This window comes from Lissotriton vulgaris, chromosome 4_1 (assembly GCF_964263255.1).
Source record: "Lissotriton vulgaris chromosome 4_1, aLisVul1.2, whole genome shotgun sequence".
NCBI classification, from domain to species: domain Eukaryota; kingdom Metazoa; phylum Chordata; class Amphibia; order Caudata; family Salamandridae; genus Lissotriton; species Lissotriton vulgaris.
Window position 1 is genome coordinate 1,172,977,760 of NC_141691.1, and position 24,599 is coordinate 1,173,002,358.

Here is a 24,599-nt window from a genome sequence, read left to right on the forward strand (position 1 = left end):
GCTCCTTTTTTGTTTACTCTTAATCTCAGTCATTAGAGCAGTGACTTCCTCTAGGGAGATAGGGGGAAAGTTCTTTAGGTACTTAGCATGTGGCTTGTGTTGTGTGTTATTATGGGAGAGACTATTGGGATCGACAACCTTGATATTCTTTGAGGTCATTAATTTCCATAGATAGCATCTATCTTCCTCATGAAGAATTGAGAGATCCCGTCGCATAGGTCTTGAGATGCAACCTCTGCGGTTTCACATGCCCCAGGCTTAGTAAAAGTTTATAAGATCTTGTATAAAACTTTTGAATCTTTCCCTGCCTTGGTGAGTTGCATCGTGATATGATTTTTCCGAGCTGCCCTTATGGCCTTTTGATAAGAACTGAGAGCGGTTGTATGGTGTTGTTCATCCTCCGGTCTCCGAGACTGTCTCCATACTTTTTCTAACTTTCTGGTTTTTTGTTTCATCAGTCTCAGATCCTCGGAATACCAAATTTCTTCCTTAGCTACCCGGCGGGGTTTATATATTTTCAGCGGGATAGTATAGTTAATTGCTTCGCTGACTGCCTTTCCAAACCGTTCAAGTTCATTTGACATAGTTCCTCTGTGATCATTGATCAAGGGGGCTTGATAGGCTTTGCGAAAGTTATCCGCCGTTATTTTGTGCCAGGGTCTTCTTTTAGTGGGCAAGGGCAACTGTATGCGCGGCTTGTCCATAGCATCAGTGTAAAATTTTAAAATGAAATGGTCAGTGCATTCGACCTGGGTAGGGGGCATACACGTGGTTAGGGGGGAGTTAGAAAACACCAGATCCAAAGTATGGCCAACCTCATGTGTAGGTCCCGGATTAATCTTTTTAAGACCTAAATGTTACATATCCATTAAGAGGGTTTTAGCTTCCATGCATTTCTCTGACTCGCTATGCATATTAAAATCCCCTATTAATATGAAGCTCTGCTTATCATCTATAAATGGTGCAAGAGCCTCCATGAGGAGAATGGAGAAATTTCCACTCGAACCTGGGGGTCGATACAGTACTGCACCCCTTCTATTTTCCCTAGATGCGGTGGTAAGTTTAAAAATCAACAGTTCCGTCCGCGGGGTACTAATTTCCTCCAGAAAGGTGATGTTCAACTCCTCCTTATATACAATTGCTACTCCCCCTCCTAATTTGATAGGGCGATCCATTCTGATTATCTCATATCCCATAGGGATCCCTAATGTGATGGCAGGAACTGAATGTGGCTTAAGCCAAGTCTCTGTTAAGAAACATATGTCCGGTTTCTCAGTGGAAATCATGTCCCATATTTGTATTGCATGCTTCACCAGTGAGCGCACATTGCAAAGCAGATATTTACTCCCCAAAGGGGGATTAGTGCTCTTGGCTGGGACATGTCTGTGTGATTCACAAAGTCTTGTGGCAGGGTCCCATTGATGGCAAGTGACCACTGCTTCAAGACAGAACTGTGTATGACAAATATAACATGAAAAGGGTCCCTCCAGATCGAATTGTAAGGCATCGTTACATATCTTAGATGATTGGTCCCTGAGCCCTAATAATACCTGTGAGGAGTAGGTTAGGCGAGTGGTACCGATATTCCTCTTATTGGTGGGGGATATCGACATGGTCTCTTGCCCCTAGCCCCGTCCTGTTACGGACGGGCGCAGACGGGCTGGTATTTGGCTCGTCTTAGGCGCAGGAGTAGGCGCCACCCTGCGCGCCAACGCTGCGCGCTGGGGCCGACGAGGGGCTAAATAGCCTTTCCAAAGCGGAGGTCTAGAGCGCTAACCGCTCGACTCTCCATGTGGCCCGTCTCTGGCCCGCCCTCCACACACTGCGATTGGCTGCAGTGCTGCAGTGCCGGTTCAGGGATCAGGAAGTAGATAAACGATTCCTAAATGTGTGCAAGTAAGAGATTTCAAACACAGCGTGCCTCTAATTGTCTAACCAGGAGCAATATACTATATACATACAGAAAAGTCCTCGCACTTTAAACCGAATAACAACGTACACGGTGCCTTTGAAGTAAGTCTATCAAAGTGTTTTATGTGCAGTGAAAGGGAAATGCACCTCAAACAGAATAGAAACTACCAACCCAATGTAATATTAAACAGAGACGTCTTTGATAAGGGATTTCAAATCTGTGGGCGTAGCGGTGGCAAACATTTGGAGAAAAAAAAAATGTCAGCGTAGACATGGAGGACAAATTCCAGCCTTTGGATAGGTATTTCATACTATGAGACTTGGAATGAACATCATCCCCGTCCAGGCCCGGATAAGCAATAGCAAGCTATCTTAGCAAGCAACTTAAATATTTGAACTAGGAAGGAAGGACATACCAGAATTGAAAGCCATTTTCTAAATGTCTTGTGGTCCTTATTTATTTGAGTGATACTGTGGCATCTATTTTGTAAGACATTAACTATCATTTTTGTACATTCTTCTATCATTTGTATTGATTGTGGCATCAGTTGGAAAAACATTTAATTGTAATTTGTTTTTTTATATAAAATATTTTTAAATTAAGTGCCACAATTGCAAGTTTATTTTGACTAGGCAAAGTCTAAAATAGAATGCATTTTCTTAGTGCATGCAGCGTGTTTCTCTAATGCTAACAGGCACATGCACATTTTGCAACTAGGAAGAAGAGTGCTAATTGTTTTGAGATGTTCCAAAGTTATATAAAGTCCTGAAGGAAGCAGCAATGTTAGTAGCAAAGGATGAATAACATTCAACTGCTCCACTTGTGAACTCAACACAGATCAAATAAAAATTGCAGAAAAACACAACAACATACAGGAATGTTAATTCTTGCAAGCTTTGTAGCGATGATATGTGTTAACTGCTGCCTTGATAATCAGATGATATAAGTAGCTACATGTTTCTCACCGCAATGGTCTGAGGCTCATCAATGGAAGCATCACTGTCCTTTCTCGGCCTTGGATCCAAAGCATGATCTTCCACACCAACGCCGACATCCACCATATCTTTCAAGGTAACCTGGTGGTTTCCGTAGTCACGATACAACTGTAGCACGTCTGGGGGTTTTGGAATGTTCAAACCAACATCGTCCCATAATTCGAAATCCTTAAGAAGCAAGAAAACTAATCACTAGCAACCAAGGTGTGATCAGAATCCATCAGACACCCTTTTAAAATCAGGTCAAAATGACTGCATTGATCAAGAGCGTCATCAGTGTTGTAGAACAATTCTTAGAGAAAGTGAATATTGATAAAGAAGCAGACAACGGCAAATACGCATAATAAGACATTTTAAAAGCAAGCCCAGAATACTGTACCCTGCGAAATTATATGACAAAGCAACGATGGTTTCTGACATGCACATGATGTCTGCAAAAGATCACTAAATTACAATATCCTCGACCCCGTGATTGTCAGTAGTAAAGCAATACAATCTGTAGTTTTGCCTAAATGTGTGCTGCAATAACAAGGCCTAACCTGGGGCTTCATAGAGTCCATGCAACTTTAAGCTGGGTTTCTAGCAGCAAAAGAATGATCGAGCAGTGGTATTCACATGCTATGTATGATTATTATTTTTTCTTCAGAACTATGCAGACTTGCGTCGGTAATAGGGTGAACAATGTTTCAACAAAATATACTCTCATAAGCATATATCGCACTTGGTTGCAAAGTATCACCTATCTATTTTTTAGTCAGCAAAATATAGCTGGTAAACGTTAGTCTAAATTTATCGGCATCCGAGTGTAACAAACTAAATCAGTGATCACTAACAGAAAAAGCATAATGTAACATTGGAAATGCGCATATACATGACAACAGGATAATAAGGACTTCTTCGTATGAATATGTTCACGAATGTCCTTCAATGAGCAATGTAAAAGCACAGACCACATAAAGTCATTAAAAACTCTAAGAGGAGCCGGATGGACATTTTACAATTTTAGCAGGCCCGTCCGCCAGTACACACTAACCCATTTAAGCCTTTTGTCATTTTGCCCATGGAGTGATTGCATCCAAACTCTGAAAACCGACAGGTACATTCAGCCTTCACTCTTTGTAAGTACAAGGATAAACGCGCCTATTAGATATAGTGCTTTGAAGCAGCAGGCCCTAAATATTTTTTATGCTCCCAAAACGAAATTGCAATTAAACATGTAACATTTAGCATTTAGGTCTTGTAAGCTATGCTACATCAATCAATGTTACCAAAGTGCTGGATTGGAAGACAGACCCCGAGATGTAGGTGGAAGGTGCAACAAACATTAGGAAAAATTAATAATACACTTTGGGGAGAGGGTCATTTAAGGACAGAGTGAAATTACAAAATAGTGTTTATTCCAACCAAATAGATCACCATAAGCATAACAGAGCAGTCCAAGCACATTTAATTTATAATAAAATATATATATATATATATATATATATATATATATATATATATATATATAATATATATTAGGCCTGGGCGGTAAATTCTGTTCCATTCGCGGAATTTGGGTAATTTTGACCTCCGCGGAGAACGCAAAATTGCCAAAAATTCTGCGATCCGAAGCTTTGCGGAATTTTTTGTTTGTTCGTGCTTTCAATATGCGTGTCCACAAGATATTTCTCCCCGGGCATGCAAACAGCGTTCGCGAACAGGAAAAAAGCTTCGCCGACGGGCGTGTTTGCGGAACTTTTGCGTGCAAGCAGATATTTTTTTACCGTTTCGCTGAGCTTTGCATAGCGGGACTACGCAAATTCCACCCACCCCTAATATATATACTTTTACTAAAAACAAGAAGGTTACAGGGACGTTATAATTAGGAATTAGTGTAGGAAAGGGGCTCTGTATATACTGTTCCCAAATAGGTACAGTGTGCACAGAGTCCACAGACCCCAGAGGTTTGGCAGAGGCTAAAGTTAGATATAACCTTACTCTCTAAAGTGGTAGCTTGGGTGAGCAGTAAGTCAGTATCAGAGGACAGTGTAAAGCATTTGTTGTACACACTCAGTCAGCAAATGGTCTCAGACACTCAAGAACTGAACTCTAGGCCAATGGTTTTATATCAAAAGATATAGTTGTTTTACTTTATAACCAATAGGTGTCAAAATATACTATTCTCAATATGAGTGACTTTAGGCAATTACTTTGCAAAAAAGCAATAGACTTTGTAAACACAATAGCTACAGTGGTTGCAATAGGCAACACAATTTCATACACAATTTAACATTGAGCTCAATGGGTTTTGCTAGATAAATGCAGTTGATTACTTTATGGATTACTTTTCTAACCCCAGGACTGGATCCTAGATTCAGTCTTGGGACATGTACTGTAAACAGTTAAGTAAAAGTGTTTTGGTTACAGTAGTGATTTTTAAAGAATATAAATGTATTTTCAAAGTTGACAGAAACTTTTCAGTGAAAACCAAGCAATGTTATCCTATAGGAGGAAATTCAAGTCACAGGTAAAGTAGGTTCTCGTTACTTTTGTAATCCAGTACTGGACTCCTAAGTTCAGCACTGGGACCTCTACCTAAGACAGGTAAGTAATTGCATTTTGGTAGTTGGAACGATTTTAAAAGAATATTTGTAGTTTGCAAAAATCGACACTTAGAAGAAATCTCACAGAAAAATAGTCAATGGGTTCCTATGGAAGAAGAAAATTCAGGTTACTGGTAAGTACAGTTATAATTACTTTTGTGGTTCAGTACTGGGCTAAAAGGTACAGTACTGGCTTCTCTCCTGATCACAGGTGAGTAATTCGGAATTCGTTATTCGGCTGATTTTAGAGGAATATTTTAAAGTTTCAAAACTCCACACCGAAGAAATTTCAAGTAAAACCAGTCAATGTTAACCTATGGAGGGAAAATGAGTTCTCGTCTTTTAGGCAAGTACTCGATTGGTGGAGTTAAGGTTCTGGGCATAGACTCAGGGGTCTCCCAGGGCCGGAAAGGTACAGTTGTACCACCCTCAGCGGCACAGGGGCTGCCGGGTGCAGAGAGAGTAGCCCCAGTGCAATCCAATGGAGGGTAGGGGGCCTCTGTTTGGTGGCTGCACGCAAGCAGGCCACGCGGCTGTGGGAGTTGAGCTCCTGGTCACTTACTCAGGGCAAGTGGGGAAGTAGAGTAGGGTAGTAGTTGCCCTTCCAGCGGCACTCGGGCGGCTGGGTGCAGGGTGATTTTGAGCCGTCGGGCGCTCAATGTTATCCAATGTGAAAGTTAAAAAGTGAACAAAAGCTGCAAGCTTGGGGACGGAGACTCTTCAGGTGCGACCACCACTTCGAGAGGTAAGTTGGGATCTTGGAGAAGAGGTAGTTACACAAAAGGAAGGCACAGGGAGCCGTCGGGTGCAGGGGTGTCTTTTGGTGTTGGGAAATTTTACCCTCAGCTTGTCGCAGTAGGAGGGGTCCCTGGTTCTGAGGCTGCAGGCGTCGTCTTGGTCGTCGAGGAGGGTCTTTGGGCACTGAACTCCGGGTCACAGTCGCCCGGGGGACATCCTCGTGGTCTTGGATCACTCGGGCACAGACCGGGCTCGGCAGGTGCCAAGTGGGCTGGATTCGCAGTTCCTGGCTGGCACCAGGGGTATTGCTGTTTGAGCAGACCCACTGCTCGTGGGAGTCCCAGTCTTTTGGAAGGTTTAAGGCAGGCAGGTCCTCTGGGGTTTTAGAGGTTGCTGTGCGTGGGAGACGCCAGAGTATCGCAGGAGCAGGTTCAAGGATCAACAGGCCTGTAGAGTTCTGGGGCCAAGGCAGTGGGCGTCGTCCTATTATTAGCAGCTGCACGGCAGTTCATCTTGTTTCTTGTTCTTCTTCTTGTTGCAATCGGGATCGGAGGACGGAAGGTTCAGGGTGTCCCTAAATACTAAATGTAGGGGCGTTACAGGTAGGGCAAGGGCAGGGACCAATGGGTCCCTGTCCTGGGGTGAGTACACCCCCTAGCCTGCTCCTCTCCTGTGGGAGGGGGGCAGCGGCCTAGCTCTGATTGGCTAGGGCTCCCCATCCTCAAGATGACAGTAGCCCGGAGATGGGCTTCACCTCGCCTCTCCCACCTGAGGGGTGGAGTTGGAACAGGTTGGCACACCCCTCTCCTGATGTAGGTTCTCCCGCCAGTCTTCCCGCCAGAGTGGGGGTCAGAACTGGTGAGGGCCAGTTGCTGAGTACAGCAAGTGGTTTGGAGAAGCTCACAAAGGCGGCATGCTTTTGAAGCTTCTCTCTGCCCATCCTGGGGGAGGAGACCTAGCACCTCGCCAAGGATGTGCATTGTTGCAGGCCCAGGAGAGCGGGGGCTCTCCTTCCAGGGGTCCAGCAACATGTCTCCTGTGAGGCAGCCTAGGCAGCCTCCCAGACAAGACGTGGAATGTAGGTTAGGTTTCAGAGGGCATCTCCAAGATGCCTTCTGTAGTACATTTTACATTAAATCCCACACTGGCATCAGTGCGGGTTTAATGTGCTGAGAAGTTTGATATCAACTTATGGATGACTGATGGATGCCAGGGCAGTGAGCTTGTGGGCATGTCACACAGGGATGTGTGCCATGTTGACTCTGTTTAGTTCTGTACTTAGACACTCAGCCTGCAAAGGCAGTGTGTGGGTGTCAGGGTACAGGGCTCTTAAGGGTGGCACAATAAGTGCCACAGCCCTTAGGGGTCTTCTCTGGTCACCATGCCCTGAGTACCTAGGGTACCATTTACTAGGTGCTGACAGGTGGCCAGAGATGTCAATTGAGTTTTAGTTTCAACACAGTTTTAGGGAAGGAACACCTGATTGGCAGGAGCCCAGGGCACACTCAGTCAAAGTACATTAGCAATTCAGTAAAAAGTGGGGGCACACCTATGCAAGAAAGATGGCACTTTCTCACAATTAGCATTTAAAAAAAACCTTAGAAATTCACTAAAAAAACAGTTAGTTACAGTGACGTTATAGTTAGGCTCAGGTTCCAATCGTACAAAACCAGAGAAATTCAGCAGTTCTAGTAAGCTGAGTTAACTTTAACTTGTGCCTCCACAATGCATTGCATGACATTACTGATAGCATCACTGATGACATCATCCAGCGACGGTGAGTGTTTTAAAAAAGTGTTAAACACCCACTGATTCATAAATACACCTTGGTATATATATATATATATATATTTAGGTGTCTGTATGGATCATTCAGTGGGTGCGTGACTGACTGTATAAGTGAGTGATTATGTGTCTCAGTGAATGTATGGGTGAGTGACTAGGTTGTGTGATGTCTGTATCAGTCTGCCCGTTGGTGTTTAAGCAGCTGTATGGGTTGATGAATGGGTATAAGTGGCTGTATGGATGACTGATTGGTTGTCAGAGTACCTGAATGGGTGTATGAGTGTCTGTGAGAGTGGGCAAAGGTGTGTGTGACTGCCTGCATGGATGAGTAAGTGGGTGAGTCAGGGGCTGTATGGGTTAATGAGTGCATCTGTGAAGGGTTGTATGGGTGATGTGTATGGCTGTGTCGGTGAGTGAATGGATGTCAGTGGTATACGGGTGAGTAACTGCATATGTGAAAGGCAGTATAGATGAGTGTTGGAGTATATGAGTGACTGTGTGAGGGAGTGATTCTGAGAATGGCTGTATAGGTGAGTGTATGCTCAAGTCAGGGCCTCGGAAGACCACTTAGCAATCCCTCAGTGTGGGACTTATTGAAGATAACAGGAGGGGTAGTTGGCCCCCAAGTTCATCCTTAGGGCCAACTACCCCTCCAGTTACCTCTAGTAAGTCCCAAACAGCAGGATTGCTGAGACCTGATAGGAAGCCACACCCCCATTCTCCACCACTCTGCAACCACACCTCCTGGCACACTACTAGTAGGTGGATTAAGTCTTCTTGGCTTTTGAGGGCACTTGAGGACCAACTAGCCCTCCTGCTACCTACAGTAAGATCCACACAGGTAGATTGCTGAGAAGTCAGAGACTTGCCCCCTTTCTTCACACAACAAAAGTGCCTCCTGGAGCACTACTTGTGGGGAGAAGAAGTCAACTGTAGTCCTGAGGCTTCAGGATGCAGGGGAGCCTCATCCCCCCCCACCAGCAGTGTGCTGAGAGGCGCGTTTGCAGAGTGGTGGGGAAAGAGGGCGTGGCCTCCGACCAACTCTCAGCACTGGGTTACTGGCAGTAACAGGAAGTCTTCATGGCCCCTAAGGACCCTCAGCAGCGAAGGGGACTTCATCCACCGACAAGGAGCGTCCCAGGGAGGTGCATCTGCAGAGAGTAGTGGAGAAAGGGGGTGGGGCATCTGGAGTGTTGACAGATCTTTTTTGTTTTAGGAAGGGGGCCGCATGGTCCCCCTTCCCAGGACCATATTGGGCCCCGGTAACCTCATCCCCAGCCTTTATTTTCTTTTTATAACAATTCAAAGGAAGGGGGTGAGCCTCCCATGGCAGATTAAAGCCCGAGCATTCCCCCCCTCAAAGCCTAGGAGAAAGATATATATATATATATATATATATATATATATATATATATATATATATATATATATATATATATATATATATATATATATCCGGCATTGCTTTTGCACACAGGGAGCTGCGGACATGCAGCTCCCTGTGTGTAAAAGCAATGTGTCCTCTGCTTTGAGCAGCTTGTTCAAAGCGGCGCGCACTGTTTGCTAGGGCATGGTAGGAGCGGTGCTCTCGCCATGCTATAGCAAACTACAACTACCCGGGGGTGGGCACCCCAGGACTTTGCTGGAACAGATCCTTGGGGTTTGCGGTCCCCAGAGCCATCTAGAGCTCTGGCGGGGGCCATGTTGCCCCCCTTCTTTGTTCACATTTGTCCTGGGGAGGTGGTGCCCCCCAGGGCTGGGGGGTTGCATGGTACCCCCTTCATTATTTGATTTGTCCCCCTGGGAGGTGGCGATCCCCGGGGCTGTGTTGGGGAACCCCCCGCCTTACTATTTCATTTTAGCCCTGGGGGCTGCGGGGTGGGGCGTGTGGCTTCCCAGCATTTCTCATATGTAGCCCCAGGGAGGTGGGGTCCCCAGGGCAGTGCGGGAGTTTGTAGGGCCTCCACACATTATTTCATATGTGCAGCTCTGCCCAGGGGAGGTGTCTGTCCCCAAGGGAGTGGGGGAGCCGCAAGGCTCTCCCATATCTATTAATGTTACTGTACTAGGGAGGTGGCGGTCCCCGAGAATGTGGGCGTCTGCATTATTTTTTAAGTACTTCTGTGCACCAAGGAGATGTCAGTCCCCGAGGCAGTGGGAGAGGACCGAGGCTGTGAAGCCTTCAGGAGAATGCTCACAAATGTGTTTGCCCTGACCAGAAGTAGAGGACAATCCAGTGGGATATGGGTCACCTCTGGACCATATTAGTCTTCTTCGCACTAGCAACACCAATAAACAGCTCATTATCAATGCAATGCTAATTAATCTTATCAATACAGAAGCTATAGACAAGTCACAGGTGTAACCAGAATAATCTCTCCTTCTCCTTTGAATCAATGTGAAGAGGGAAACACCATGGGAAACATAATGGACTACTCCACATTTAAGAGTGATACCACCTCCAGAACAAAGGAAGCATGTGTCTAGGAAGAGCGTCATTTCTGCAGGACAACTGAAAAGCTCATAAAAGGCACACACAACTAATTGCAATTTGGATCAGTTTTCAGAGTAATAGACTGACAAGTGAAGCTATAGAGCGGTTCAAAAGGCACCTATGTTAGGGTGGTCAAGTCAAGATTGAGGTCTTATGTTGATATGATAAAAGGGAGCAGAGGGTAACCAATGTGGCAGCTTATTTAGAAAATGCACCATAACTGAGTTTTGAATTGTTATGCCATTGTTGCGAAGCGGCTCATTTCTTACATTGTCCTTTTTTTCACAATAACATTTCTGCAGTGATCTTTTGCACATATTTACTTGCACAACAATGATGGATTAGTTTCTCTGAAACCTTTGTTTATACATCTAGCTTCACACAACATTATCACCATGCCTTGAACACCATGTACAAGGCCCTTCAACGCACTATGTACAAATGTAGTTCTATCTTCATCCATGGGGCGACAGGGCTATCTACATATCCACATCACTAATCTATGTGCACAACACAAGGCTGCTCTCTATTATAAAAAAAGAGCATCCCAATAGATTAGCCGAGGAGGAACTTCAGCTGACACTGAAACTGCATGCTGAAACTTCACCAGGAGCGGACTGACATCTCGTGAGGGGTGTCCAGTTCATAACCAAGACGGGGTCCTTCATTCGGTTCTGCAAGGTAATGAGGTTGGATCATCCCTTGGAGGATTCTTGGCTACACACCTATACACACTCTAGGTACACTAAGAGTAGGGTTTCCATCGTAGGAGTACACCTGATTACTACCTTGTTTATGTGCCTGCATATATACACTGTTTTAGCACCATGGTAGAACTGTACCTACTATTTACACTTTTGGTGCTTGTAACTACTTTCATCTGCTTCTGTCTACTGATTATCGCAGCACATGTATTCTATACATGAACAACTTTGGTTCAATAAATATATTGAAAACGTACCACTGTGTATTCTCTGTATATTTCTCTGAGTGCAACAATCCCTGAGGGGTCAGGGTTGTCATGTTCGGTGGTCGCCAGAAGCTATTCACTCCTTGGTAAGGTTAGAGGGGCTTATGTTGGCACTTTGTGCTAGGTGGTCTCTAGGACAACATACCCTGGTAGGGCTCACCACCTACTGTGCACCCCCTGACAACGGCTGCCCGAGTGGCCCTGAAAAGGAACAGGGCGCACTCACGAGACGGCTGTGAACAAAACCGGGGCACTTCATAGACGGAGGCTCTGCCACACATGTCCCGGACACCCCTCATACAAAGAACCACTCCAGCCAGCACAATGGGGAAACCAAAAATCACGCAGAACCTGACTGCACCCAAGACTGAACCAGAGAATCAGTCGAGTACCCGCACATTGGCTAAGCTGGAAACCATAGTCCACCAGATCCATGGGAACTTTTTTACCGAACTACCTTCCCCCTACCCCTCCCGCTCTACTCCTCTCCACTTTCCTGCTACTGACCCCTGCCTTCACCTGTCCTGGCCCTTAGTCCCCACCCTGTTTATCTGTGAATTTTCCCTCGTCATTTGAGATCTAGCTATTTTGTCTGATGTCCGATGGAGCTACCTAGTTCAGCTATAGGGGAGACAGGTCGGGGATTCCCTCTTCGGACCCAGTCGGTCTTTAGCCAGACTTCCTTTCGTCTCTCCTGTCGTCTCTTCCCGCATCCTCCCTCTATTTATGTCTCTCCTCTCTCAATGTATTGAGACTGAACTATTTTGTCGAATGCCCGATGGAGCTACATTGTTTAGCTATAGGGGAGATGGGCTGTGGACTTCCTCATTGGTCGTCACCTACCCAGTCCGCCTTTAGACAAGATTTCATTTCGTCTCTCCTTGTTGTCTCTTCCCCTATCCCCCTTTCTCTCCTTCCCTGCCCCCTCCCCTCTACGCTCCATTTATTTTGCCCTCCATATTTCTTTAAATGTTTTTCCTATTGAGACCTAGCTATTTGGCCAATGCCTGGTGGAGCTACCTGATAGCTATAGAGGAGATGGGTTTTGGGACTTCCCCTCTGCCGTCACCTACCCAGCCAGGCCTTGGACAGACTTTCCTTTCGTCTTTCTGCCGTATCTCCCTCCTACCCCTTTACCCTCCCCCTCTACACTTCAATTATCTCGCCTTCTATGCTCTTGTAATTGTTTTTCGAGCAACTGATGTAAAATGGAACTAATGTAATCTTGTAATGTAATTTTTGTGGAACCTCATGTAAAGCGCTCCAATACCTCCGGGTCTAGCCAGCGCTATATAAAACTCTTAAAATAAAATGAAATAAAAATATGCAACAGGATGCAAGCTTATCAGGCAAATGGAGAAAGGCCAAAAGGGATGATAAATAACCTGAAGTTGTGCCAGGCCAACCCACTTTCAACAACTTAAGTATATGAAATTGGTAGGACTGCAACGAGAAGCAGAATGAAATTCAATATTTCCAATGGAAGTTCCATTCAATTTTATGCATGAAGGTATAGATAATGAAGGTTTAGTTGAAAGACCCTGCCTTGTTGATGGGATAGAAGATCCCCCCAAGGGGATGATACAGTGGAGGGCAGATGCTTTGCTTCAGACGTTTGGCTTACCAGACCATGTGCGCCCAGTATGGAGCCACCAGAATCACCTGCGCTCAATCCCACCTCCCTTTCCTCAGTATACTTTTCTAAGAAAGCTGTAATGTGCACAAAAGACCAAAGTCCCACCAAAGCAGATCACACCCTCAAGAGATCTCCTATGAGGGAACTAAAAAGCACAAAAGAGGACAATGAGCATTTCATTTTCGGTTGTGGTGAAAGAGCAACTAACAGCATTTCCCATTAGGCAAAGCATCTGGAATTACCGCGGATGGAGATGCCATTTGTAGTCATCCAGATGATGCATGCTCAGCTCATCCTCTCCGATGTTGACAGCACCCACCACATAAATCAACAGAGAGATCCCGTATTAGCAAGCATCACAACCTCAGAGTCCCGAAAAAGGACTTGCAAAGCACATACCAGACTGCTAGTAGCAGTTTCACTTGGATGTTAGGTTGCCGGTCAGCACCTCAATTGACTCCTGATTTGAGAAATTCCTTGAGGCTCAACCATACGATATGCAGAGCCAGAGCTTTATGCCAGTCTTGCTCCAAACAGACACTTTGAATTCCCCCTCAGATAATCTCTCCAGCCTGTGGTCCCTGCCAGGGGAGAACATAAAGGCCTGCTGCAAATACAATCTGTGTCCCACATCCAACAAAGCAAGTTCCAAGAGACCAGCGTGGAATGTGGAACTTGTCAGACAGGCGCTCCCAATACTGGGTTAGCCTTAGGTTGGTCTTCCCCTCAACCTTTTGCCCTCCTCCTCCATTTTTTCTAATCTCAATTGGCATTAGGACTGTGCACACTTTACCACTGCTAACCTGTGTTAAAGCGCATGTGCTCACTCCTTAAAACATAGCAAGTATCCCAATTTGCATATTTAATGTACTTATAAGCCTACTAAAGTGGTACTAGATGTGCCCAGGGCTCATGAACTAAATTCTACTAGTGGGCCAGCAGCACTGACTGTGCAACTCCCTTAGGTAGCCCTTTAACCCCTTCTATGCTCATGACGGAGCCGCTCCGTCATGAGCCTCGGTTGAGCTGTGCTCATGACGGAGCAGTTCCGTCATGGCCCGCTCGGCGGGCCTGCGCAGCTTGTATTCCGCGCCTGCGTTGGACGTTCCATTGAGCGGGCGGGGCCATGACGGACTGCTCCGTCATGAGCACAGCTCAACCGCGGCTCGTGACGGAGCTGCCCCGTCACGAGCATGCGAGCGCCGCTCGGCCCCCCGCCCCCTTAGCGCTGCGGCGGAATTCCCGCTGCAGCGAAGGGGTTAAACATGTCTGAAGCCAGCCATTGTAGAGCCTGTATGTGCAGTTTCAAACAGCCAGTTCGACCTGACAAAATAAAAACTTTTGTCAGGTCCAAACCTTCCTTTTTTTATAAATATAAGTCAGTTAGGGTAAGCCCTTGACAGCCCATAGGGAAGGGTGTAATAATTTTTCAAAAAAACTGGACATGTATTTTTACCTTTTACATGTCCTGGGTGTGAAAAGCTCTCATATTTGTTTTTCACTACTGCAAATCCTATCTCTCCCATCGGATAACATTGGCATTACATTACTACATTTTATAAGTCTAATTTCCAAATAGTAAGGGGTAACCAGTTCATGTCTGGTGTCTCTGGAATCCTAATTCAAAATCCTAACGTAGGGTGAAGTTGGATGTTAAACTACGAGTCCAAAAATCCTAATTTTAGTTAGTTGGCATTTTCTTGCCTTAGTCATTTGGTGCCTGCAGCTTTTCTCTGGTCACACAACTGGGTATAGTTGCTAGTTGGACTTTGTGTATTTCTCCTAGACAGCCGGATACAATGGAAGCTTAGGTGTGAATGGATGGGCCATTGCCGGCAGGATGGGAGGGAGGAGCTGGGTCTAGCTTCACTTACATAGGCTGTGTCACGTCTCCACAGAAATAATAATCCACACTTGTAAAGCGCACAATCACCCGTAAGGGTCTCTAGGCGCTGGGGGCCGTCGGGAAGATTAAGTAAGATATTGCCCAGAGTCACATGGTGCTGGGCTAATCTGCCGCCGGTGCCGGGGATCGAACCGTGATCCCCAGATTCCGGAGTCAGTCGCACTAGCCGCGGCACCACACCTCTTCCTCACTACCCTGCACTGTCACTTCAGCCAGCTTAGAGGCAGGGAATTCCATGTACTTCAAAGCCACGGTCTACAAGCGTCTCTTAGCTTCGAGAACCAGGGCACCAGTATATAAAAGAAGGACCTCAGACACCACAAATACTGTACACTTCTGAACCTGTGGATACTCTGTCAGGAAGAAGGATTGCTGGGCTGCTACAAGGAACTGCTGCCCTGCTGTGGGGACCAGTTGCCTGCTACCCTTTTGCCTGAGGAAGAAGAATTGAACCTGCAACTCAATTTTAAACCCAGGATACCGGAGTGACTCAAATGGCTAGTCTGCTGACCTCCTGATCCGAGCTTTAGGGATATAACAGGCACCCAACTGCTCCTTGACCAGTCTTCCGCAAGTTCTTGACCCTCAAGAGGTGCTACGAAAGTCCTGGACCCTTGGTGTGGCTCTTGAGCTCTTAAATTCAAGATTTTGGGCTCTATGCGATTGCAACTGCTCGTGAAAAATTTCTGGATCCAGTCCAACAACTGGTGATAATTCTTTGGTAAGAATCTGCGGCTAGAAGTTCCTGTCAGATGTCATTTATCAGATTCATCCAGCCACTCCTCAATGCACACCCAGGAAAAATGTCTGGATCCAGTCCAACAACTGGTGATAATTCTTTGGTAAGATTCTGCGGCTAGAAGTTCCGGTCAGATGTCATTGATCAGATTCATCCAGCCACTTCTCAATGCACACCCAGGAAGAGTAGGGTGCTCTATCTGCGGGTTTTTATCGAATTGTCTGTTGTGAGAAAAATTCCCTGGAAGTCCTCAGCTGTATGGAAAAAAGGAGGAATTCAAAGATTGCAGAGGAACACTCCTAAGCATGCTGCCCTCTTTGCCTTCACTGTGGGATGGCAGGTGTAAAGGAGGGACGAAATCGAACTGAGTGATACCAATTGGATAAATCGTGCACTAGTCACCACAGGTGGCAGGTTATTTGGGTGCCAGCCTGAAGCCAGTTTTTCACCACTTGGCCAAGTTTGCTTCGGCTCATAAGACTTACTAAGGCCAGGAGGGAATAACTTTAAGAAAGCTGTAAAACACCCTGTACCTAGATTTAAGTTTAAGCATGCATCCTTGGAAACTTGCAAATTAATCAAGACTATTAGCATGCATCTACAAATCACAGAGTTTGATCCCGTTCCACTCTCCTTTGTGAAAACACTTGACATGCTGCAGCCTTCCATTATTAAATGTTGGTGGGCCCAGACTCAGTGCGGGAACTTTTTTCTTAAAAGACACCTTTCTAGCTTTTCTCTAAATCTCCCTAGAATTTATATTTGAAATACTTTTTTCACATTCAAAACTATCGAGTGAATATGATGCCTCCAAAGACTATTTCTCCACTGGTTCATTTCACCATTTTGCACTGACTTTTTACTGACAGCTACGGATATTTTAATTTTCATTAACTAGCTATGGTCAATACACTCTTTAACCACCTGGCACCGGAATGCCTTGCATCTTTATACCACTTTATAATATCCAATGTAACACTTCAACCATAGCTTATGCTGTCCAAAAATGTACAAGAATACTTTAAGGAAAGAAAAGTTTCTTATTTGTTTTCCAAGTTCTGCATAGTAGGCAACTTCATTGAATGCTGAAATGGCAGAATAATTACCAACCGCATGTGTGTATATCATAACATGTAAATGTTTTTTACAATTAATTGCACTTCTAAATGTAAATCAGGCTTTGTAAGTATTAATATTAACTGTTGTTATTCACTAACATCAGATCTATCATCAGCTTTTTTCTGTCACAGGAGGAACCTTGATAGAGTTAAAAAGTAAAAAATAAAAAGTTAATCTTTGTATGACGGCTCAGATTAATTGAAAATGACACTTTATTTGTAAAGACTCGAGTTTCCCTTTGTAATGTTTCTTTTACCATGACAATTTATTTACATTTGACCTGCATATAGATACCTTAAATACAAGTGTTTGTAATCATAATGCCACAATCCTGTACGTATGATACGGCTAATATTCTGCAAATAGTATTCCAATGCAGAACAAGCAACGAAGATCTGAAAATGTATGGCCAGCATACCATCATTATGCTTTAATGTTTAGATTGGGTTACTGAATATGTTACATGGCGCTAATCTCAACAAGTACAACTTACAGTGCATGCAATAGGATGGTGGTACAAGGATAAGATAATTTTTTTTGCACAATTAATTAAAATCATTGCAATGAGACCAAAAAAACAAAACAAAAAAAACACGCAGTATAAATTACATCAGTACCAATTATAAAAAGGTAATAAAAAAGTGGGTTTGATCAGTTCTACAATAATTTAAAAGGTGGTACAATGAATGAACAGAGTGCATCTAATCACCTAGCTTTGCCAGCTACACAGTAACTTACAATTAGTGGATAACGATTACGTCATGAAGAAAAACCTTGAGCACATTAAGGAATAATTAATTATAGAAGTGTCAACCAGACTGTACCTGATCATCATTTTCATCTGAAAATGTTATTGATGTGAGCTTGTAGTTATTCTGTAATAAAAACTCATTCACAAGGAAATTAAGAGCTCTTTTTTCAAGCGGTTTGATGGGCTCCTAGAAAGTAAAAGAAACAATAATTGTAAATTGTAATTGAAAGCATACTCAAAGCAAAGAAATTCAGTGTTCGCAAACATGAGTTATTATTTGGTTTCTTAAAATAATAAATGTAGGTATGGCTAACATCCCCGATGTTACGATTCAGTAATATATCACTTCTGGTTGCAACAAAATAAATACTATAGAAAAATGGCTTTGTGAAATTATATAAAAAAGAGATTTAAGTATATACAGATCCTATATTCAAATTAAATGTCGACCACTCAGACAAAATCAGTAAAATATCCTGGCCAGATTGTTATATTCTCCCTGTCCTCAGCTTGCATCTCGTGCTGAGCTCGTGCTGCCCGCTTCTATTACGTGGTCAGTGTTCGGTCCTAACGGCCGTTATTGCCCGTTTGGTCCCGGTCTTGCTGGTCGGGTTTTCTATGCTCCAACTTAAATAAACTACCTATCCAACGTGACATCGTTGTGCAGCCTCGTCTTTCATTTACAACATTTTGGCGACATCGTGTCTAAGACGAAGGCGGAGGGTAGCCGAAGAAAGAGAAAGCGGAAACTGACGAACAACACGTCAAAGGAGAGAACAGCGGAAGACCCGACCAAAGGAGAGCACTTGCGATCTTGTGAGAAGGATCGCTTAGAGAAAGGAAAGTACCGTAAGCCTCATCGGAAGGTATGTTTAAAATAACTCACCGGGAAAGGATATAACTTTGGGAGAAGCGTAACGGAGCAGTAACTGTAAGCCCTCAGCCCGTCAACGCAGGCAACAGCGCCTTGGCGTCATCACTGTTAAAGGGGAAATTACTTTCTAAACGGAAAGGCAGTATCGGTGAGCCCCACCACTGGGTGAGACTAATTAAAAGAGCAACGCGCTCAAGGATGTGAAGTACATTTGTTTAATTAAAAGGATAACGCACTCGAGGTGAAGCGCATTTAAAACCAATACAAGCATCAATTTGATACGGCTAACTTTCGAAATGCAGACAACAGTGACACACTCACTTTAAAATAACTTCGTCACACAGTGTGTCATACAATAGTCAATCAAACAACAGTGACACACACACTTATATTTGTTGTACCACGATATCTACAACAGCAGTATACGGAGGTTCACATCCAGATTCATATTTCCTCCTGTTTTTGTTATTTAAACTGTTTATATTGCTGTGAATTTAGCTCAGTGTATACGCTATGAATGTAAACAATACCATCCAAGCCCCTGTCCCTTTCTTGAGTGCCCCGGGTGAGCCATCCATGGAATGGGATGATTGGTGTGAGGCATTTGAGAACTACATCGTAGCCTTGGATGGCACAAAGTTTTCTGCCATTAGGAAAAAGGCTTTGTTACTGGGTGCTTTAGGGAAGGAGGGACAGAGAGTTTGCAAGTATTTACCGAGCCGGCCCTTAGATATTGATGATGTATATAAAGATGCTTTGTTTAGATTGTATACAAGGTTTGCTAAGCAAGAAAATGTAGGAATGCGCAGACATAAATTTTACACTGCTCCTCAAAGAGAGAATGAAACAATTGATGAGTTCGTCTCTAGGCTAAGGGAACTTTCTGTGAAGTGTCAATTTGGTAATATACAGGATGAAATGATCCGTGATCAATTAATTGTGCAATGCCTTAACAAAAACACACAAGAAAAGCTGTGGGCAGCCAAAAACCCCACTCTCACAGAGGCAATCACAATTGCTAAGGTTGCTGAAGAGAGTGACAGATGCATGAAAGAGCTTAAGAGAATACAACATGGGCACGCCAGCAATCAAGAAATTGCAGCGTTGCAAACAGATGTTTCAGAGGGCATTAGTTTAATACAAGGGAGAAAGACAAATAGAGGGGGGAAGGCCACAACCTCGTTTAATAAGAGTGGGCAACCAAACAGGTTTAGACAGACCACACGTTCCTGCAACAGGTGTGGTAGTCCTTTTCACCTTGCTGATTCAAAGAATTGTACAGCTCTGTCTAGAGATTGCTTGAAGTGTGGAAAGAAAGGACATTACGCACGTATGGTTAGAACAAATAGTTCCAAAAAGATTGCCATGGTTGAGAGTGAAACCACTGATGATGAGGCGGAGGTAATGATGATTACATCTGCTGGGAGCCAAGAGATAACGGAAGATGTTATTTTATCTCGCCCTAAAGCAGATTTTGAGTTGAATGGGTGTGTAATAAACCTAATGGTGGATACTGGGTCACTATACACTATCATTCCAAAGAGTTTGTTTAATTCCTCATGCAAAGAGTCGAGTCTTATCAAATCTGATATTACTCTGAGAGGTTATCAAGGGGTGAGCATGGTGTTCTTCGGGTTCTTTGAGGCCAGTATTAAGTTTAAGGGGAGAATCACTCGAGGGAAGGTTTATGTATCACCACACGGCCCTGCTATTTTGGGATGGTTACATCAGTACGAGTTAAACATAAGGGTGAACCCGAGAGCAGATCCACCTGTGATGTGTGTAGATGGTGAAAACGAGTGCAATAGTGTTCATGGAGACTTAGAGACCATTCTCAAAAGGCATGAGAACATCTTCAGTGAGAAACTAGGGGAGGCTGTTGGTTACCAACATATTATTAAAACCAAGAGGTGTGTTGCACCTGTAAAACACACCGCGAGGAAAATACCTTTGTCCGCCAGAGATGAAGTCAGAAAGATTATCAAACAGTTGTTGGATGATAACATAATTGAACCTGTAGAGGCCACACAATGGTTGAGTCCTGTAGTTATCACACAGAAACCGGACAAATCTTTGCGTTTCTGTGTGGACATGAGAAGTCTAAACAAGGCTGTGATAATGGACAACTTTCCACTTCCCAACATAAACGAAATTGTTCTGAGTTTGGGTGGAGGCAAAGTTTTTTCGAAGTTGGATCTGCGCAGCGCATACCACCAGGTAAAACTTCACCCGGACTCAAAGCAGTTTACATCGTTCATCACCCCGGAAGGAACATACCAGTTCAAAAGACTTCCGTTTGGCCTTTGCTCTGCGGCAAGCGCGTTCCAAAGAATCATCACCGACGTCCTCAAAGACATTGAAAGAGTAGTATTTTTCCAGGACGATATCCTGATCATTGGTTTAAAAGTTGATGATCATAATGCTATTCTAGACAAAGTTCTCACCGCTCTTTCAAGGGCTGGTTTGACCTTGCATAAGGAAAAATGTGTATTTGCTGTTGGGGAAGTAGATTATTTGGGGTATCATGTGTCTGGCCTTGGGATTCAGCCAAAGAAAGATCTCGTAAGCGCAATATGCAATGTGTCTGAACCTGATGATAAAGACAAACTAAGGTCTTTTATGGGCATGGTGGAGTACTATGCAAAATTCGTTAAGAATTTTGCAGAGAAAGTGGAACCCTTGCGAGTCATCATGAGGAAAGGGAAAGGTTTTACATGGGGAGCTGACCAAAGAAATGCCTTTTTAATGATCAAGCAAAATATCTTAGATGCTAACATTCTCTCGAGTTTTGTACAGTCATTTCACACCATTCTCACTGTAGACGCCAGCTCTGTTGGGATCGGAGCAGTTCTGACACAAAAAGGTGGTGGTAAACAGAACACTGTTGCGCTTGCTTCACGTTCCCTGACTGAGACTGAAAGGAATTACTCAGTCATAGAGCGTGAAGCATTGGCGGCTGCATGGGCTACTCGGTATTTCCGTGTGTATTTGTGGGGGATCACATTCACACTCAGGACTGACCACAGGCCACTGTTGAAGGTTCTAGCCCCCGGGGGTATTAGGAATTGATCAGGGCAATTAGCGAGACTTGCTGTCTGTGTCCAAGAGTTTACATGCAATGTGGAATACCTACCTGGTTGGTGCAACAGTGTGGCGGACTGCTTATCAAGGTTGCCTGATACTAAAGTGCAGCCTAAAGAGATGGTAACTGAGAGTGTAGTTGCGTTTTTAGATGACCTGGAGAGCGATTTACCCTCTTCCATATCTAAGGAGGAATGGATAGAGGAAATGAAAAAGGATCTTGTAATGCATGGGTTGATTAAGATGTGCAAGGAAGGGGTGTCAAGGCAAAGTACGGTCTCACCTGGACTTAGGCCTTATGTCCAGTTACAGGATGAAATTTCTTTACTAACTGAGTTCATTATTGTGCGGGGTGAGAAATACATACCACCTGTTTCCCTTAGACCCCGTATCATTGCTTTGGCGCATGAGGACCACCTAGGACAAACCCTTACTGGCAAACGCATCAAAGCTGACTTTTGGTGGCCGGGAGTTGATGCACAGGTAAAGAGTTGGGTTGAACAATGTCAGTCGTGCAAAGAGTCGGAAAAGAGGTTACAGGTTTGTGCTAGTAAGGATAATATGGGACAGATCGTTTCTGACGATGGTGCGTGGCAGAAGATCTGTATTGACTTCATAGGTCCTTTTCATGACCTGCTGGATTCAGAGAAGTTTGCTTTGGTGTTAGTGGATTCGGTTTCAAGGTGGGTAGAGGTTGCTTTTATGAAGAGCATCACTGCTGAGTCCACTGTCAAAGTACTGGATGAGATTTTTAGGCGAGAGGGGATCCCTTCAATAGTGCTGACAGATAATGGCACACAACTCACCTCAGCAATCATGGAGAACAATTTTGTGTTTTTGGGCTTGAAGCACTTGCGCACGTCGCTTTACAACCCGCAAGGGAACGGACTGTGCGAGAGGGTGAACAGAGTTGTAAAGGGCACTATGCAGCTTGCTTTAGCCTCTGGTCAGTCAGTGCAGAAGGAGATTAAAGAAATGTTGTGGGCATACCGCACAACGGTTCACAGCAACATGTCCGTTACACCTTTCGAACTCATGAGAGGGAGGCCTGCGGGTACGAAGTTGATTCCTACTTGGCTACATGGGAAAGTAGAGAAGGTTGGTCACAGTAAACCGGAAAATTATGCTTCCACTAACATAGCTGAAGGGGATTTAGAAAAGGTGAAACCTGGCGGGAATCAGAATATGTTCAACAAGTTTAGGGGACCTTACCTAGTGAAGTCTGTGGTTGGTAACTACATAAGGCTACAGAATGGTCAAACTTGGAATCTCCGCAGGGTAGCTCTTTACCAGAAAAAGGCCAAGCCAACCACTCATGTGCCTGTCACTAAAAAGATTGTTGCTGAAGAAGCTTGCAGACCGATCCGCAAAAGAGTTGCTCCTGCTTATTTAAAAGATTTTGTGTAATTTTCGTTTATCCAAGGAAGGGTGTGGGGTTACATGGTCCTATGTTATGTTACATGGTCCTCTCTTCTCAAGAGAAAAGTGTATGTTCTAAGCAATGTCATTTTACATGGTCCAGTGTTACTGGGTTCTTTGTTCTTAAAGTGAAAACTACGTGTTCTAAGCAGTATCTTTATTTTCGTGTTTTGGTGTACATTCTTGCCTAATTTGCTTTAGTACGCTTTCCTTGCCACTGTTTAAGGAAAGGAGATGTGTTATATTCTCCCTGTCCTCAGCTTGCATCTCGTGCTGAGCTCGTGCTGCCCGCTTCTATTACGTGGCCAGTGTTCGGTCCTAACGGCCGTTATTGCCCGTTTGGTCCCGGTCTTGCTGGTCGGGTTTTCTATGCTCTAACTTAAATAAACTACCTATCCAACGTGACATCGTTGTGCAGCCTCGTCTTTCATTTACAACACAGATGCTTTCCCCACACATACATCTCTGAACAATACACACATCTCTTTCGTATGCAGGAACCTATAGAGTTGGGCAGCTAGGGCAGGTCGAAAAAGGGCAATTCAGTTTTATGATATACAAAAACTCACTATGATGGGGGAAGGGGGTCATTTGATGCGTTGGTTTGCATCGTCCCTCCGTCAACACACAGCGATCTCACTGGCCCCCCTAAAACAGCATTGAGAGGGCGACCTGGGGCGTGCCCTTTCGGAGAAGGAATGGATGGCAGTGCTGGAGGGACCGACACGCGCCACTCTCAACGAGCGTTTTCAGCATATCCAATACTTTATTCTGCACCGAGCATAACTCACCCTTGCCCACACAAATAAGTATTTCCACCACACTGACTCAGACTGCCCCAGATGCCGTTTGCCCAATGCAGACCTACCTCACATGCTTTGGCATTGCCCTGCTCTGGGAGAGTACTGGACTGACATAGCGACCACTTTCGCCCTCTGCACTGAGCAGGACATCCCTTTTCAATGGGAGGTCTATGTTTTGCACCTCTTTCAGAGGGGCAAGAAATACAGGGTCACCTCATGTTTGTTGGACCTGGGACTAGTCACAGCAAAATGCCTGATCACTAGAAGATGGAAGGCGCCGTTAGCAATACTTGTACTAGCCTGGAGCCGGCTCATTGCTCAACTGAGCCAGGGCAGAGGGCGTGGCCTGCAAAGGGAAGATCTGCTGGGATATCGCAAGTTTCTCCTTGCTAGCGGGTGGGGGACTATTGTGAACGACCTACAGAAACTAGATACACCCACTAAGGATATACAAGAAGGGACGGGAGTCTAGGCAGCACTAATGCCACAAATCGCTGTCGCTACTGTGATAACTCGGATGGGGCATCCCCCAATCTCTACTCAGCCAGACACAACATAGTTGCTTAATACATGTTACATGCAGATAAACACCTGATGAAGTACCCCACGGCTTTAGGTCATGGGCGGTTATCCCCCCCTTCATTGAGTTAATGTGTCCCTGTTTAATTAAACCCTATGCCCGCTGTTCAGAGATATGTTAGACCATACACAGATCATCAATGAACCGCACAGGCAGACTACACGGTTACTCTGTCATTCAGATAATCTACCGATATAGACTTCTTTAATGCC

General features: G+C 44.6%; 1 protein-coding gene across 8 annotated transcripts in view; it reads right to left on the reverse strand.

The window, feature by feature from the left end:
• Positions 1-24,599, reverse strand: part of RELCH (RAB11 binding and LisH domain, coiled-coil and HEAT repeat containing) — an 853,871-nt gene that overhangs the window by 671,640 nt on the left and 157,632 nt on the right. For all 8 annotated transcript variants that reach the window (XM_086965401.1, XM_086965404.1, XM_086965403.1 and 5 more), the window contains 2 exons: positions 17,704-17,817; positions 2,878-3,075 (listed from right to left, as the gene is read on the reverse strand). In XM_086965401.1, coding sequence (XP_086821527.1) covers positions 2,878-3,075; positions 17,704-17,817 — 312 coding nt within the window. The remainder of the gene's footprint in view (positions 1-2,877; positions 3,076-17,703; positions 17,818-24,599) is intronic.